The 17850-nt window shown below is 45.1% G+C and overlaps 1 protein-coding gene across 3 annotated transcripts in view; it reads left to right on the top strand.

The window, feature by feature from the left end:
* The first annotated feature begins 943 nt into the window (after positions 1 to 943).
* DPYSL4 (dihydropyrimidinase like 4) overlaps positions 944 to 17850 on the top strand; it is a 32623-nt gene continuing 15716 nt past the window's right edge. Inside the window, exons 1-8 of one of the 3 annotated variants that reach the window (XM_075935237.2) lie at positions 944 to 1553; positions 8094 to 8182; positions 8992 to 9176; positions 10285 to 10449; positions 13224 to 13285; positions 13391 to 13471; positions 17047 to 17115; positions 17235 to 17355. In XM_075935237.2, the coding sequence (XP_075791352.2) occupies positions 996 to 1553; positions 8094 to 8182; positions 8992 to 9176; positions 10285 to 10449; positions 13224 to 13285; positions 13391 to 13471; positions 17047 to 17115; positions 17235 to 17355 (1330 nt within the window). In that variant the 5' untranslated portion in view covers positions 944 to 995. Of the gene's footprint in view, positions 1554 to 2788; positions 3176 to 8093; positions 8183 to 8991; positions 9177 to 10284; positions 10450 to 13223; positions 13286 to 13390; positions 13472 to 17046; positions 17116 to 17234; positions 17356 to 17850 lie in introns of those variants that run through there. The other 2 variants (XM_089780179.1, XM_014580349.4) reach the window with 2 other exon arrangements.

The raw sequence follows: 17850 nt of genomic DNA, 5'->3' as shown, positions 1-17850 counted from the left end.
TATGTTTGATGGCCTAACTCTGTTCAACATTGTAAGGAGCAACTCCTTTCAGAAACTATAATCCTACCTCAGCTCATTCAAGCTAGATAAAGTTTTACAAAATGTGACCCATTGGCAGGACTGAGATCAGACGATGTCTAGAGATAATTTAGTGTGTGTCTCTAAAGTTATCCATATGTTTCCCCAAATTAAAATATTATTCCAGTTAGCAAAGAAGGTTGATATAAATTACCGTTGCAAATTCTATTCAGACATGCATAAATATTATTCTTTTGGCAGGATAATAATGCAAGAAATTAGAGTTTTTTACTGAGGAAAACCAGAACTATTCACTGGGAAGAAATAAAGAGACTGAAACTTTGAAGGTCAGTACCCAGAGAAGCCTGCAAATTTAATTCCGTTAAAAGTGGGTGGCTTTGACATAGCTGATAGTTTACATCAGGAAATGCTATGTTTCAGAAGAGGCATTCGCTGTTTAATCACTCTAAAAGAATGGTGTTGAATGTTTAACAGACGTGATAGATTCACTATTGCACTGCTGTTTACAAATTTAAAGGACCAAAAAATAAGCTGAAGATCAGTTTGCAGGGGAAAGGCCTTTCATCTATTGACTCTCAGTGTTGGAAAACTGCAGGCACCCTCCTTATTATTACTTAAAGGAGCTTATATATGGCTTCACTTACAGTGCAGCCCAAAGACACATTTCCTGCACAGTGGTGTGGACTGGGGTAACAACGAAAGCCCTGCATGCATTTGCCAAAGGTCAGTTGGTTCCAGAGGGGAAAAGGTGACAGGAAAGGTAGGTTTAATTGGCTGAAACAGACAGGCAGAGGCTAAGGGAAGCGGTGACACTGTGAGCACAGTTATGGAAAGGGGAGGTGACTATCGAAAGATTCAGCTTTTAGTAAAGCCACTCCGCCACAAAGGTGCTTTGCAGCGACTCTTTCCTTAGCAGCTCGAAGTCCTATGTGGGCTCTCCCTGGGATGGCCTCCTCATGAACCCCAGTGGCGTGGAAGCTTTCAGCACAGCCACCTTGGACAGCTCCTTGTCAGCCGGGCTCTCAGGCGAGCCCAACGGCGATACCTGGCTAACGAATCCCACGCGACAGGAGTCTCTCTGCCAGTTCTCCCCCAGCGCTGCGTGTGCAGCCCTCTGGCGGGCCCCGCTCCCCCGCCTCGCAGCCATGGCCGAGCGGCAGCCGCAGCTGGAGCGGAGGGAGCCCGAACTGCCCGGGTACTTCGCGGCCCTGGGCTCGGGCAGCCCCAAGCCGCGGCAGAAATTCGGGGGCATGTTCTGCAGCGTGGAAGGAGCCTTTGAGAACAAAACGCTGGACTTGGAGGCGCTGAGCGGCAGCAGCAGACGAGGCGCCCCGACGCCCGGGCGAGGGGCGCGCCACCAACTCTCCAGCGACTCCGATGGACAGAGTGAGGCCGGCAGCGAAAGCGGCGAGGCACCTGGGAGCTGCACCGCCCCTGCCCTCACCCCTGCCTCTACCGAGCCGTCCTCGCCCGCCGCCGGGGCTGCAGGAGACGCGCCCGCTGGCTGCGCACAGGTAAGTGGGGAAGCGGCCAGCGCAGCGCGCACAGCACTGGGAACCAGCCCTTTAGTTTGCAAAACTTCGGTGCTGTCAGCTTTACCCCGCGGCGCCCGCAACTCAGCCACAGGAGGGAGTGTTGGGGGGGGGGGCACAACAGGGGCCCCAAAGTCAATGGGAGCGGCAGGATGGGAGGGCCCAGCTGTGAGCCGCTGCCCAGCGGACAGCAAATGGGGAGGTGGGCAAAGGCTGCTGCCTTTTTCCCGGTGTGCGGAGCTACTCTATTCCCTGTCCTTGAATCCCGATCAGCCTCAGCAGAGGGTCTCAGACAGTTTCTTGGGGGGAGGGGGAGCGGGTGTCTTCATTTCAGAAGGAGGTTTGAGTTTGTCAGGCGACCATTTTGCCTTTGCCTTTTAAGTGCAGCCCACATGTATTCCCGGCCATAGGGCAGAAACCAGCCCAGAGCTGGAACTGCCACCAGTGAGGTACGCGGGATACGGAGCAAGCTTTGTAGAGAGGGAGCCGCCTAACAGCCATTTGCCTGCTACCAGCCACACAGACATCAGTGGGGCAGACCCATGGCCCATCTAGCCCAGGATTCTGTCTTCTAAGAGGGGCCGTGCCTGATGCTTCAAAGGGAGTAAACAGAACAGGGACAATTTATAGAGTGTCCCAGCTCCTGCGGGCCCAAAGACAGGAGCTTTTCCAAGCCCGGGACACCAGGTTCTGCTTCACATCTTTGCTGTATCGCAGACCAACCCAACTCCAACTTAAGTCAATGGGAGCCACTGGAAAGGCGTGAGTGCTTCATGGCTGCAGGATGGAGCCCTTGATGAGGCCACTAATCGGGTAGAAGTTCCTGGTGCCGATGTGGACAAGCCAAGACTCCCATGGGGGCTGTTGGGCTGCAGGGTCGCAGCGGAAAGAGAGGCCTATTTTGTGCTGATGTGTAGTACATAACTGTGAAGCTTGCACTGGGCTTCCCGGGTGACCCCACTGCCCTGCGTACAATCCTAGGTACATGTGAGGGGAATACATGGAAATCTGCAGCGCATAAATCTCCAGAACTTAAGGACTCACAGAAATATGGGGGGGGGGGGGGCGTTTCAGGCTGGAAACAATGAGCCATTGGCAAGGCTCTGTCTGACATCCACCCTCGCTGGTCCATGGGGCCCTGCCCAAAGATCCCAGCCATTGCTGGCCTGGCCCAGGCTGGCGCGCTTTCTGGCAGGCAGGCTGGTGGCGGGGTGGGGGAAGCGGCTTTTGTTCGCTGGTGCCAGGAGCGCAGGGAAGTGGCTGCTGGCTGGGGAGAGGCCCCGGCGGGCTGTCTGCGCGGCTGCCTCGCTGGCGGGGGAGCATGAGCCCGGAATGCTAATCAGGCAGCTGCTCAGCGAGGCTGCGGGGCGGCCGGCGCAGGGGGAGCCACCGAGCTAGCCAAGAACAACAGGCACAAACACGCGCAGAGGCGCCACAAAAAGCCGCCCGCTCCGGCCGCTCCGCCGAGCCGAGACCCAGGAGGGACGCCCGGCCCCGCAGCGCACCTGCCGCGGGCGAATTCCAGCCGCGGGCGCCCGCTCGGAGGGAGAGGCCGCGGCGGGAAGATGTCGTACCAGGGCAAGAAGAACATCCCCCGGCTCACGGTGAGAGGGAGGCCGAGGCAGCCAGGGCCTGGCGGGGTGGCGGCTGGGGCTGCTCCCCTTTCCTTTGGGACGCACGTCTCTGGGCCGCTCGGCCTTTTCTCCGCGGCGGGCAGCCATGGCCCGGGCCCTGCTAGCTTTGCCATGGCAGGGTGGCGATGGAGCCATGAACCTCCCCAGCGCCGGGCGCCCTGGTAGCGGCTAAGGGGCAAACGCGCGGCTGCCGGCAGCTGGGAGAAGGAGACGCGTCTTCGGGTCTGGGGGGATTTTAGTCCCTGGTAAGCTTGGGGTGGCTGGGAGGAGAGGCGAGCGGGGCAGCGAGGTGGGGAGCGCGTCTCTGCCATGATTGTGTATGGCCCCTGTAAACCAGTTGGGGGGGGGGTCCCTGGCCTTCCCAGATATTTCCCTGCGTACCCCAGACCTCAGCCCAAAAGGTCCCGGGCAGCGGCAAAGCCATCGGACAGTCAGCAAACACCCAGGGGAGCATGGCCCATGGGGAGGTGGCAGACATCTACCGAGTCCCAGAGGAGACTGAAGGCAGCGGCCTTTCCCGGCTCCGGGAGGAAGAGGAGACTGTGTGTTCATCAGCAACTTGGCAAATCAGCCAGGCCATTACATCTGGTTTATTTCTGCTGAGAAGCTGGTGCTGCCTTGTTTCCCAGCTCATTCCTTTTCAGGCCCTAATTTCTCTTAAAGGGTTGAAGGGCCCAAAGGACACAGCAGTTTAAATGGGTTTGTATTTACCTCTCCTTAGACGGCAACATCTTTTCTCCCAATATCTTTTCTGTATTGCATTCAGAAAATACAAAATAACAGGACTGGCTCAGCATGGGCTATGATAACTTTGAGCTTGTTTATGTGCCTAAAATTAAGTGTTCATTTGAATGTCTCATATTTTTTCTCAGTTTAGGTTATAGCGCCATCTTTTTACATGGTCCTTACATAATTTTAGGGTACTTGGGAAAAGAATGATTATTCATAATAATCAGTATTTTTAAAATATAATTCTAAAGCACCATTTTTAGATACACTATTCCTTCAGCAAGAGGGGAAGTGGATTTTAGTTCTGAAATGAAATCAAACCCTGAGAGCGAAACAGGAGGAGGATGAAAGAGTGTTCTTGGGGGTCTGTCCTTAGCCTTTGTTACTACGAGCTTCCTATAGAGGTCCTTTGGAGAATTAGCATCGTCCTTTGTTGAGCATAACCTAGCTTCAACTCAGACAGGGTTTATGTAGCATTATATCTCAGGAAGAGGCCCTTGTACAACAACGGGCACCTGCTTTTTAGAGCTTGTGTACACCAGGCCAGCCAGTTTACCCAAGAGTATACAAATACTCCTTTTAAAAGAAAGCCAAACACATGTATCTTTGAGTCTGAAGGATCCACTCTGAAGGACTGCCACATTATATTTGGAAATTAACAAATACAAACATTATGTTTTACTATATTTAATGGCATTTAATGTTTCCTACCTTTTTTCCCCATCAACCATGATCCCCCTGGCCTTCTTACTCCTGATATATAAACCCACACCCTAAGGGCACAGGCTATAAACCCCCAATACTAAAAAAAATGCAAGAATACTGTAGCTATGGGATCTTGTGCTCACTCACTGCAGTAGGCCTCACTCCATCCACTATCTCTTTTCTCCACTGTATCTTGGAGGAATGTGCGGTGGCATCCTGCAGATCCCTATCACTGTAATAATAGGAATCACCTCACCCTGATTGCCAGGATTTTTGTGGTGGTGAGGAAGCACCTATGGGTAGCATTTTTCCTTATTTGGCTGGTGGGCTTTAACGTGGAGCCACGTGAGGGGAGAGAGCACTGAATTCCCTTTAGTAGTGTTCATTGGCTAGCTGATATTAGGTAAGCCAGAGAGAATCAGCCTGAATCAGTGACAGGCTGTAAAGGGACTCACCGAGTTCAGAAAAAGCCCATTAAGAACATCTGGCATGTTGTGGTTTTTACAGAGTGGGTGCACTTTCAGACCAGAAAGCAGTCTGTTTATTTGCCTGGTGTAGGAGGCCGACTGACCTCCCATGAGTCAGTGAATGTGGTGTCTCTTTTTGGCGGGGAAGCAAGAAATATTGTTGAAAAACAGACTGAGGACCATGGAATACAAATGAAATGTGTGGGAGTTTTCATAAACACAGTAAAATTATTTAATAGTTCTATTCAGACCCCTTAGACTCAGATTTAAAAAATCGAAGCTCAGAAGTGTTGTTCTGTAAATGTTTTATAATTGAGCATTTCTCTGGTCTTGTAACTCACCTTCCCAAACTGTATTGTCACAAGTTGTTACATCCAGCAATTATGTTGACATGTGCATCAGAATCCTTAGCAGTGGCCATTGTTGCCCTGGGAGTAAATTCTCTAGAGTCACTGTAGAGGGCACAGTTGGGGACATAATTGTAATCAACTATGCTGCACTTTCACATTTAAAAAAAATATGAGCTTGATCCTACATTTTCTTATGCATCTAAAATACTCAGTGGGGAAAATGACAGAGACTAATGAAGAATCCTTTGACTAGTGTCAGAACCCTTTAGGACTGTGAAACTTGTGGCTGCAGGAAGATCTTATTTTGAGAACCTGGAAATGTTATAGTTAATCTCCACTTTCTTTTTGTAACAGTGAGTTCCTAGTCCTTTTCCTTGCAAAGAGAACCCGGAAAATATAAACATATACAAATTAGTTCCTAGAGTGGAAAATTTCTCATTGATATCCCAAAAAATCACAGCCATTCCATTAGTTCCCCTGTGTCCTGAAGCTGGCATTTCAGATTTGTGACACTCATGCCAATAGATTCCTCAATTTCTGGGAAAACCTTTGGCCAGTTGCCATGTGTAGGAAAACAGTATTATTTTGTGTGCTATTAATATTGCTAGGCCTGCTGCAAGCTGCCTCCCAGCTAACTGTCCGCATATTCAATGGATCCTCAGCTTAGCAGCCAAAGTGGACACTGGTCACAATGAGAGGTGCTTTAATATCATGACAAGCAGCATGGTCTAGTGGCCTAAACACAAAACTGAGAGCAAATAACATTTGTATGCCAATCTCGGTTCTGACACTGACATCATCTGTGGCCTCAGTCAACCCACTTAAACTTTTTGCTTTCGTTTCCTCATTGGTGACACAGGGAAAGAAACTATGTTCTTACATTCTTACTTTCCTCAGAAAGAGGGCACAGTAACTTATTTAATTGATGTTTTCAAGTCACTTATATAAAAGTGCTAAAATGCACCTGAATGCACAGAAAATTTGCCAGTAACAGCATTTGGGGGAGGCCAAGCAACCTCATATCCATGGTTTAGTAGCAAAACTGTCAAATGCAAACTTGTCTTAGAATGTTGGCATATACAGGCAGTCCCCGAGTTACGCGGATCCGACTTATGTCAGATCTGCAGTTACGAACAGGGCTTTTCTCCCCCCGGAGGACTGGAGCGGCGGGACGCCAAGATGCACTGCAATCCCGCCACCCCTGTCCTCCGGGGCGAGAAAAGCTGCTCCACGTCTCCCTGGTCTGCTGGGGGGGGAGCCCAGACCAGGGAGACGCGGAGCAAAGCCGCGGAGCACGCCCGCAGCGGGACAGCCCGGGCGCACCTGGGCTGTCCTGCTGCGGGCGTTCTCCAAGGCTTTGCTCCCCGTCTCCCTGGTCAGCAGATCAGGGAGACGGAGCAAAGCCGTGGAGGACGCGGGTGGTCCCACCACCTGCGTCTCCCTGGTCTGCTGGGGGGGGGAGTGCAGCTAGTGCCCCCCCTCCCCTCCCCAGCAGACCAGGCTTTTCTTGCCTACACCTGGGGTAGAGCAGCTGGGGCGCTGCCGGGTTGGTCCCGCAGCGCCGCTCCTCGGCGCTACTGTACCAACCCGGCAGCACCCCAGCTGCTCTGCCCCAGGCATCCTGATTCAGCTGCTGCTAGTCAGTTTCAGCAGTGGCTGCCCCAGGCGTCCCCAAGTCAGGGGCTGACTACAGGAAGCCCGAGGCAGAGTTGCTCTGCCCCGGGCTTCCTGGAATCAGCCGCTGATCAGTTTCAGCAGCAGCTGACTTGGGGACGCCTGGGTTTCTTAAGTTGAATCTGTATGTAAGTCAGAACTGGCGTCCAGATTCAGCCGCTGTTGAAACTGATCAATTTCAGCAGCGGCTGACGCCAGTTCCGACTTACATTCAGATTCAACTTAAGAACAAACCTACAGTCCCTATCTTGTACGTAACCCGGGGACTGCCTGTACACACAGACGGTAGCATAAACAACTGGCCTCCACATCTGCAGAAGGAGACTGGTAGTGACCCTTTATCTCTTAATTATATAAAATGAGTCAATTAAGTGTAAGTTTACCAAAAAGGTCATTGCATCAAGCCTCTTCAAAACTAGCAGTATACCCTTGTGTATATTAATATAATCTTATTGGGCAGGAGACATTAATATTGGACGGTGAAGCAAAAAATGTTTTGCAGAGTTACTCAAAGCTGTGAAGGGAATTCTGGCTTTGCAATTAATGAAAAAATCAGTAATAACTAATGTGCATGGTCATATGTGACTGTTTTATTGTAACTTTGCCGTAATAATTTTTTTAAATAACTCCAGCGTGAAGTTCTCTGCCACACTAGAAAAAACTAGAAGTTCTCTGAGCTGTGGAAAATATAGTTTAAATCTCCTTTTTGGTTGATTTCAAGATGCTAAAACATGTTTTATTTGTATATAAAATATACTGTTTTCATTTTAAATACTTTTTATGTGGAATAGTTTGGTATGAAATAATTTGAATGTATTCATAAACTATATTGGAAGTATCTGTATTTTTTCTCAGACTGTAACTGCAGCAAACAATTATAGAGAATTATTATGCATGAAGGCCTGTACTGAGTAAAGCAACTTCTAAATAAAATAATCTTGTAAATCACATTTTTTCCATTAGAGTGATCGGCTTCTAATCAAAGGAGGAAAGATTGTCAATGATGATCAATCATTTTATGCTGATATCTATGTGGAGGACAGTTTGATAAAGTAAGTTCCATAAGAAATCTTTGGTATTACAATTTCAATACTTAACATTTTTGGTGTAATTTAATAAGAATAATAATTTCCAGAGACCCCTTTAATTTTCTTAGAAACATGTACAAAATATTCTTTTGTACAAAAAAAAGCAATAGTTCATAGGGCATTGGAAGAAAAAGTAAAAAGGAATTTTTCTTTCTCAAGATCTACTTGTGCTCTTTAAGGTAACAAGCAAAATTATCTTAGTCCCTAATGATCTTAGTTCCTTAGTTGTTACTATATGGTAGTGATATGCAATAACTATCAGAACCAGTTAGGGAGTAGTTCAGCATTACATGAATGAAGAGAGCTTTGGGTTACATTTGATTCCCTCAAACAGGCTGATATTGGTGCTTTGCATGGTCACCTAGGAGACACAGATTTGATCAATCCTATCCTAAAGTTGAGAAAGTTTTGGAGGCAGTGCTTTGCCAGTGGAGATGAGCGAGTTTCAAGAGCAGCAATTATGAGTCTGAAAGAAGTTTCATTCAATCTTCCTTTGCCAGAAGGATGGTGACTGTGACATGAGGTCTCATAAGACAACAGGCCTCTAAATCAGGAAAAAATGGGAGAAACTCAGAGCTCACCATCTGAGGACCCCAAATACCTCCCCATTTCCCAAAGGAGAGCATAACCAATATGCAGTGACAGCGCTGTGGGAAAACTTACAGAAATGGACATGAGCACCCCCACATGCTCACTTTAAACAATGGGAGGTTAATGTATTTTTTTTAAAATGTTATTTGCAACTAGTAGAACGTCTTTAATACTGTTTTTAGGCAAATTGGAGAAAACCTGATAGTTCCTGGTGGTGTCAAAACTGTAGATGCCTATGGCCAGTTAGTTATGCCAGGAGGCATAGATGTCCACACTAGACTGCAAATGCCTGTGATGGGAATGACCTCCTCTGATGACTTCTGTCAAGGCACAAAAGCAGCCCTAGCAGGAGGAACAACCATGATACGTAAGTGGCATCATTGCAATGCCTCTAGGAAGTACATCTTTCAAAAAGCAAAGTAGGTGTGCCACCAGTGAAAAGTTAATTACTGTTGTACCATGTATTAAGTAAGTTCTCGTCAATAAATTCTACTTTTGTTATATGTTCCCTTTTAAAATGTAGAGTCTACTTTTAATGAGGCCATTACATCTTTATCACGATAAGCAATAGAAGGCCCCTTTTTATCTTTTAAAATAGGTGTTCAGAAGACATTTCTGTTTATATACTTTGCTTTTTGTGGGTAGAAGAAGAAAAGTGACTTGGTTGTAAAATCAAATTTTGCACTAATTTCCAGCTCTGGGATTCTGAGAGCAAATACCTGTTGAGGTTCAAAGTAAAAATGATTTTGAGTTACTCAATCCGAGCCAAAGAAGGCTTTATAAAAGCACCACACAGTTCAGTCCAGTTTACGCAGAGGAGGCACAGAACGGAACTAGGGACATAAAAGTGTTTCCGTTTAAATGGTTAACTGATAAGCATCAGTCTATCCATTTCCGTTACAGTTACATGGAGGCCAGCAGCCCCACTCCCAGGGATTCAACTTCACTGTGTGCTGTTTATATATTAGCTTTAGACTGCAGAGTCCGCAGTGCATGTAACCACTAGAATTTTTAGAAATTACACGGTTACATTTTTAAACAACTTTTTACATCACTAAACTGAACTATGAAGAATCTGCTGAGGGTGTAGACAGGTGTAATGGGAAATACAGAACCTATCAATGAATGCCATTGTTGCTAATGTCGAAGGAAGCTGTGCACAAATATCTAAGGGCAAAATTTGACCCATTGCATGTATATGATAGCACACACCAGTCTCAGTTTACCATATTATCTAGACACAAAGGGATGAATTAAGGTTGTACGATAATCCACAATTTAGAATTGACTTGTTTGATGATTTCTGACTCAGTCTTAATGGTAATTAAGCTTGGATGTTTTCTAATTTGCATTAAAATGTCTCCTTCCTACAATAGAAAACTGTTAGATAAACACATATTTTATCGACATTATAATAATGTCCCACTGTTACCCCATAATATAAAGGCTGCTGACACACTGCAATATTTCTTCAGTTGACCATGTGTTCCCTGACTCTGGAATGAATCTGCTTGCTGCATATGACCAATGGAGAGAGTGTGCTGATAGCAAAGCCTGTTGTGATTATTCACTACATATTGACATCACACGCTGGCATGAGAGCATAAAAGAGGAACTGGAAGCTCTAGTGAAAGACAAAGGTAAGGACAAAGAGACAAGTGCTCTACTAACCTAGTTACCATCAATTATGAAAGCTAACACAAGAAAAAAGATAAGCTACTTTTTAAGACACTATGCATTCCTCTGACATCAAGAAACCACCTTTGGTAGCTCAGAACAAAACGACTGGGCCCTGTTCTGAAGTACTTACACAGTTAAGACTCCCATGATTACACAGGAAATTTATCTGTTTAAGGAATTTCAGAATCATACCCACGGGGCCCAATTGTGTAATAAAGTGGACAACAAGAGGCTAACTGGGTTACTCGGAGTATTATGGGTTGGAGCCATGCACCATACCTGCTTCACATAGGCTGTGTCTAGACTGGCCAGTTTTTCCGGAAAATCAGCCACTTTTCCGGAAAAACTTGCCAGCTGTCTACACTGGCCACTTGAATTTCCGCAAAAGCACTGACGATCTCATGTAAGATTGTCAGTGTTCTTGCGGAAATACTATGCTGCTCCCGTTCGGACAAAAGTCCTTTTGCGCAAAACTTTTGTGCAAAAGGGCCAGTGTAGACAGCTCAGATTTGTTTTCCGCAAAAAAGCCCCGATTTGCGGAAAAGCGTCCATGCCAATCTAGACGCTCTGTTCCAAAAATGCTTTTAACGGAAAACTTTTCCGTTAAAAGCATTTGCAGAAAATCATGCCAGTCTAGACGTAGCCCTCTTGTTTAGTTAGTGGGTGCATCCCTATTCCCCAGGCACTCTGCAATGGAGTGGAATAAAGCAGTGCAACCCCAGCCTGCAGTACTTGAAAGTAGAGTGTTTCATGTGCACTGAAGGTCCCTTTACAAACATTTGTACCTGTAGTTCCTGTATATAAGAACCCATGGATACCAACCTGGTGGACATCGTCTACTGAAGAACTCATCCACCACAGGATTAGTGCCTTTCACTAATTTGTTACATGAGTCGCATATTAGGAACTGTTTTGCACTGAGATACGCAGGTACAAATCTAAGTGGCTTCAATGGCAAATGCAGCCATGTATTCAGAGACAGAATTTGTCAGTTAACACAGACATTGTTAATGTATCTTCCATTAAAATTCTCAGTGTTAGTTAAGAAAATAGCTGAAACCCGACATTTTTCTTAGTTACTCACAAATAGTAATAAAAGGGAGAGGATTTTGTAATATGACTATAACTTGAAAATTATTGTGGTTCTTGGCTACATAAAAATGAGGGATGTTATCTGTTATGTATTTCTGTAAATGTGTAACTGCTGGAATTTTTCATGGTTGCATATTTACACATGGGGGATAGGAGGGAGCTGGTGCTCATGAGGAGCTAGCTTTCTGATAAAGAGGCATCAGTACGAGGGTCAGGCAGCTCTACGGGAGCCAAAATGTGTGGGGAGCCAGCTTGAAAGCTGCTTCTCACATTTACCTCCCGCTTGCCCCCCTCTCTATTAGAGGCAGTAGCATGATGAGGGGCAAGTGGATCCACGGGAGCCGCTTCTCTGGGGGAGCTGGTTGCCCGCCTGCACTGCTGTCTCTGAGGGAGGTTGCCTCCTGGAATGAGGTGTAACAGGTAATTCGAACTAAGGACTTAGTTCGAATTACCGTTTAACTGCCGCGTGTAGTCGCGGGCAGTTAGTCCAGACTAGTGGCATTTGAAAATGGTGACCGGATTGTAACATGCAAATAAAGCCCGGGGTATTTAAATCCCGGACTTCATTTGCAAGTTCGAATGCCTACATTAGCCTCCCTAGTTCAAACTAGGGGGCTAGTATAGACATACCCTTAGGGTATGTCTACACTACCCTCCTAGTTCGAACTAGGAGGGTAATGTATGCATACCGCACTTGCTAATGAAGCCCGGGATTTGAATTTCCCGGGCTTCATTAGCATAAGCGGGGAGCCGCCATTTTTAAATCCCCGCTGCTTCGAACCCCGTGTAGCGCGGCTACACGGGGCTCGAACTAGGTAGTTCGGACTAGGGTGCCTATTCCGAACTACCGGTACACCTCGTTTCACGAGGAGTACCGGTAGTTCGGAATAGGACCCTAGTCCGAACTACCTAGTTCGAGCCCCGTGTAGCCGCGCTACACGGGGTTCGAAGCAGCGGGGATTTAAAAATGGCGGCTCCCCGCTTATGCTAATGAAGCCCGGGAAATTCAAATCCCGGGCTTCATTAGCAAGTGCGGTATGCATACATTACCCCGCTAGTTCGAACTAGCGGGGTAGTGTAGACATACCCTTAGAGAGTTATGAATTTTGTGCAATGCAGGATACATAGATGTTGTGTATGTAGGTATATCACAAAAGGTGTTTTGAATGGAGTGCTTTTGGCTTTATATTTCTAGATTTTGCCTTAATAAAATGATTCAAATATAGCATTTCAAAATGAGCCAGCATTAGGGTTTGGATTTCAACCTGTTTGTAGAAAGGGTTACGGTTCAGATCTATGAATCTGAACTCACTGATGTGGTTTTGGTTCCAAGTTGGATCAAAAATTAGAAATGGGTTGTTTATTGGTTCTGGTTTAAATGCACCCAAAACCCAGTAAGACTACATACAACATCTTTCATGAACTACAACATTTGGGGAACAAATCTCATAAGAACAGGGACAAGTTTTTATGCTCATTAATCCATGTGTGATCCCTAGCCCTGATTCAATCTCAGTCCTCAATAGTAGCCTGAAAACCTCACCCAGATCTGAACACCGCCTTTTCCATCCATTTCTAGTAGACAAGAGTGATTTGTTTTCAGCTATAAGAATAAATGCACATGTCATTTATTTTTTCAAAGGTGTGAACTCCTTTCTAGTTTTCATGGCTTATAAAGACAAACTTCAGTGCACCGATACCCAGGTAACAAAGAATAACTGAAACATAATAAAAGAAAAAATAAAATGGCACCTTTTGTAAAGCGTGACCTATCTGACATTAGGAAATTCTTTCCTTCCTTCCTGACAGATGTATGAAATATTCAGCATTATTCGTGACCTGGGTGCTATTGCTCAAGTGCATGCTGAAAATGGAGACATCATTGATGAGGTATACTAAACCTATTCATTTAAATAAAAAACTAGCCACAATATTAATTTAGGCCAAAATGCCTCCCTGAAATTTGGCTGCACACTGGGCAGTAGAGGGCAGAGCAGTGCCAGACATACTTCCAGCATTTGAGCATTTGCCAGCTCAGGAGCTGGTGGTACAAAGTATATGCTGCGGGGGCTCCTGGCTATTTCTGTGAAAACGATCAGCATATGTTCCACTGGTGCATGCTGCCAGCCACACTATCACCCAGATCATATTCCTAGTAAAATTATTGAGAAAACTTTCAGACACGTCAGTGGCCGAGTTAAGGAAACACAAGTGCCCTGGAGATGAACTTCCAGGTATCTGCAAAAGAGAATATAGATGGTACAGAAAGAAATATTCCATAAATTTGCCGGCAGAGTAAATCTTCTTGGATCTGGAGTGTGGTAGCCAATGCAGAATCTGGTCTCTCATTTCAATGTTTCCTGCGGTGTTCGTTTCATATTCTGCCTTGCTACAGCATGTGGGGAGTAGAGGATGGATGTTCTCCTCTTCTTCCCTGCTTTTTCTGCCCACACACAACTAAGCAGGATTTGACCTTTAAGCTAATCTGATTACCTGAGCTTTGGAGGGAGTGGACTAGCAGCAAAATCTGTTGTGACATCATATATTAGCAGAAGAGCTTGGAAGGATATCCTTATTAAAAGCAGAGGCATCATCCTGACTGTTTGCATCTAGTGGGTTATTATCACAGGTTCATTTATAACAGCTATTGGCACATTTTAGAATTTTTTGCTTCTCTAAGATATGCTTGACTTGGAGAAGTTTTATTCCCATGTTGTTTAAGAGTCTGAGGCTCTAGCTCTGAGCATTCAAAAGATTTTAGACTTTCACAGTAGTGTACATTTCAACTAGATCCACAGCCCCAAATGTGGGGGCAAATATCAACAAGAGAGTATTCTGCATGCAAAATTTGTATTGATTTTTGTTCTATCTCTAGTTTAGCATAGGAAAATGTGAAATAAATATCGGGAATGTACAATGAGAACAGAAGTAAACTTGTCATTCATTCTGAAAATGAATCGGGTAATTGAATAGGCAGTATTATATAAGAGAGAACTTTATAATTAAATGCCATTTCCCAACATTTCAAGTGGCTTTTTTATACCAAACAAACCTGAACTTAAAACCAGTTTTCCCCAGTAGGATTTTTCATTCCCCCTAGATGGCTGTGAAATATAATATGATTCTAAGCAGTTCAATATCTTCAGAGTATTTATTTAAGCCTCTGGCATGATATCATTAGAGCCCTGGCAGTAAACTTCCAGGATTTCTGCAAAAGGAACATGGATGGTACAGAAATAAAAATTCCGTAAATTTGGTGGCAGAGTGTGTTCACAGAGGGCAGCAGAAAATTACAGTACCACCCTTCCACTGATAGGCTATGTCTAGACTGCAAGCCTCTTTCGAAAGAGGCTCTTTTGAAAGATACTTTCGAAAGAGCCTCTTTGGAAAGAGAGTGTCTAGACTGCACGCGGAACTTTCGAAAAAGCAAGCCGCTTTTTCGAAAGAAAGCACCCAGTGAGTCTGGATGCTCTCTTTCGAAGAAGCCCTATTTACATTCAAGAACGCCTTCTTTCGAAAGAGCACTTTCGAAAGAAGGCGTTCTACCTCGTGAAATGAGGTTTACCGCCGTCAAAAGAAAAGCCGCGTTCTTTTGATTTAATTTTGAAAGAACGCGGCTGCAGTCTAGACGCAGGTGAAGTTTTTTCGGAAAAAGGCTACTTTTTCCGAAAAAACCCCTGAGTCTGGACACAGCCATAGTGGTTAGGAGCCAACACTGCACAAAATGTGGGCAATACTCGCTTGGAAGGGCTGTGGCCAGGATAGCCAAGGAATGTGCTGATTCAGCATATCCCATTAACAGCTTTTGCTGATGGGAATAATTAGCAACAATTGCAAAAAGCCTGAGAGAGGGAAGCCAGCTTAAATACTCCTGGGTGGCTTCTTATATGATTCAGAAGACCAAGATGGCATAAGGAGGCCTAAAATATACATGGTTGTATCTATATGATTCCTTGTAGAGAAATGGCATTGAAAATGGCACTTTGCCTATTAGTCCATCTTTGTGGGTATGCTTCCATGCTGATCTCAACTTCCAACAGCCACATTCCTGTCTGCCCCTGAATAGTCTGCTAAAAAACCATTTCCATTATCCTCCTTCCCCTCTCTGTACTATTCCTAACATGGGATTTTTCTTCACAAATGTGACACCAGCCTGAGGGTCAGGACAGGCAATAGCCCTTCAAAAATGGCAGGTTTAGGACTTGATATCTTGCCCTCTTTCAGAGCTGCAGGGGCTGCTCTACCAAGAAGTAACCTAGGCAGCTGCCTAGGATGGTAGATTTCTGGGCAGCGGCTTATGGCAGTAGATTCAGCCTGGCTGCCTCCATCATGGCAAAGGTGGCCGGGCCAGATCTTCCACCCTAAGCTTATAAAGAAGTGAGAAGAACACTGAAGTTTTTTCTAATGTGGCAAATTATCTTTAGTGACCTCTGCAGAGCTGGCAAAGGGAGTGGTAGATCATTGGTGGATGGCAAGATTCCTGGCTTACTGACAGAAAACACAGCATTTGTTCCTAGCCCTAGAGATGTTTCTGCAAAGTTAATTATATTTTCCTCTCGCTCTCTGAGGCTCATGCTTTGGCCTAATGCTAAGAGCAAGGATCTGACCTTCCTGTACCTCTTCAATAGTAGTTGATGGTGGCTGTGGATGTGCTCAGTGCTTCCTGGGATCAGGCTAGTGTTTAATTTGTGCCAAGGCTTTCCAGTGCCATGTTTGCTGTGCACTAGGCTTGGCAGTTCCTAGCTCCGGCACCTTTGGGCTTGCTGCATCAGTTATCAAAGTAAAAAAAATGCTTAAATCCCAGCACTTCTTTCATTAGAAATTATGCACTGGATCAGGACACAGGGAAAACTAGATTGATGACTATGACAAATAGTACTAATAAAGATGATAACATTCCCCTGTAAGTGTGCATAGGCAGGGATACACAGAAGGTTGAACAGTGCAGTTTGGTATAAAGTCTTTTTTGATGCTCATTTGGGATGACCTGCATAAATCATTGCCACAAGGAATATGTGTGGGACGTCTCAAGCTCTTCCAGATGACTGCACTTCTAAAAGGATAGCAATGCCTTAAGTGATAGAACTACCCGGCCTTCAGCCTCTTCTTTCACAGTGAGCTTGAAGTGCTTGAATGAATAGTCCAGGAAAAGCGCATAGTTATTACTTATTGCTTAATTGTTTCTGATCAAGTGAACACCATCAATATGTTGTCAAATCACTCGAGTGTAGTATGCTGAGTAGTAAGACCAATCCCAGTAGAATGTCTTGTTTATTATTGTCATAGGAAGATACTCTAGTCTCTGGTAAGATACTTTAATTGTCATGGATATAAATGGTAATCCAGGATATTATTTAGGAATTTCCATAACCCTCAATTACTTCTAGACATGATGTTCCAATTCCAAGTTGTTTTAGATTGTTCCCATAATTTACAGTTTCTCTCATTTTTCTACCTTTAATTAGGAGCAAAAGAGGCTGTTGGAACTTGGAATTACTGGGCCAGAAGGGCATGTTCTTAGCCATCCAGAGGAGGTAATATCTTAAGTTCTTAAAATGGGTGTGTTTAGAGCATTAGAGAAGTCTCCATTCATGCCCATGCAACTAAAAGAGATGATGTAAGACATTGCCTGATTGTGTTCTTGTTTCCCAAGGTTGAATCAGAGGCAGTGTACCGGGCAATTACAATAGCAAAACAAGCCAACTGCCCATTGTATGTCACAAAAGTAATGAGCAAAGGTGCTGCAGATGTGATAGCACAAGCAAAGCGAAAAGGTAAAAACATCACTTCATGTTTACACCCTAATTAAAACTATTTACTTGTCTCCATGAGTATCACTGCAATAAAAGGGAGTTAAGGGCCCATCGTTAGCCAATTTTTGGTACATCTGAAAAGCACAAAACTTAATGTCAGCTTCTGTTTTCAAAATATACTGGCGTTTAATTGCACTGAAGTGAACTCAGCAGAATCGAACAGATTGGCTGAAGACTTTGCTAAACATGCCTCATTAGGTAGAGTTGGAAAAAAATGTCAATAATTCATTTCCAACCTTTTGTCATGCTTTGAATGGGAAAAATATCCCTGAGAATGACTAAGAATTCAAAGTGCTGACACACTGGAAAGTAATAGAAATATTCCTTCAGGGAAACAAGGTAACACAATACCTAGAATGTAGTGATAAGAACAGATCCCTCATCTGGTGTTGCTTCATTGAAGCCAATGGAGTTGTGTTGATTTACATCAATAGGGAATCTGGCCCACAATGCAGG

The sequence above is a fragment of the Pelodiscus sinensis genome, chromosome 8, assembly GCF_052426305.1.
Source record: "Pelodiscus sinensis isolate ZL-2025 chromosome 8, ASM5242630v1, whole genome shotgun sequence".
NCBI lineage: Eukaryota > Metazoa > Chordata > Testudines > Trionychidae > Pelodiscus > Pelodiscus sinensis.
This window is presented reverse-complemented; position numbering and strand designations above follow the sequence as displayed.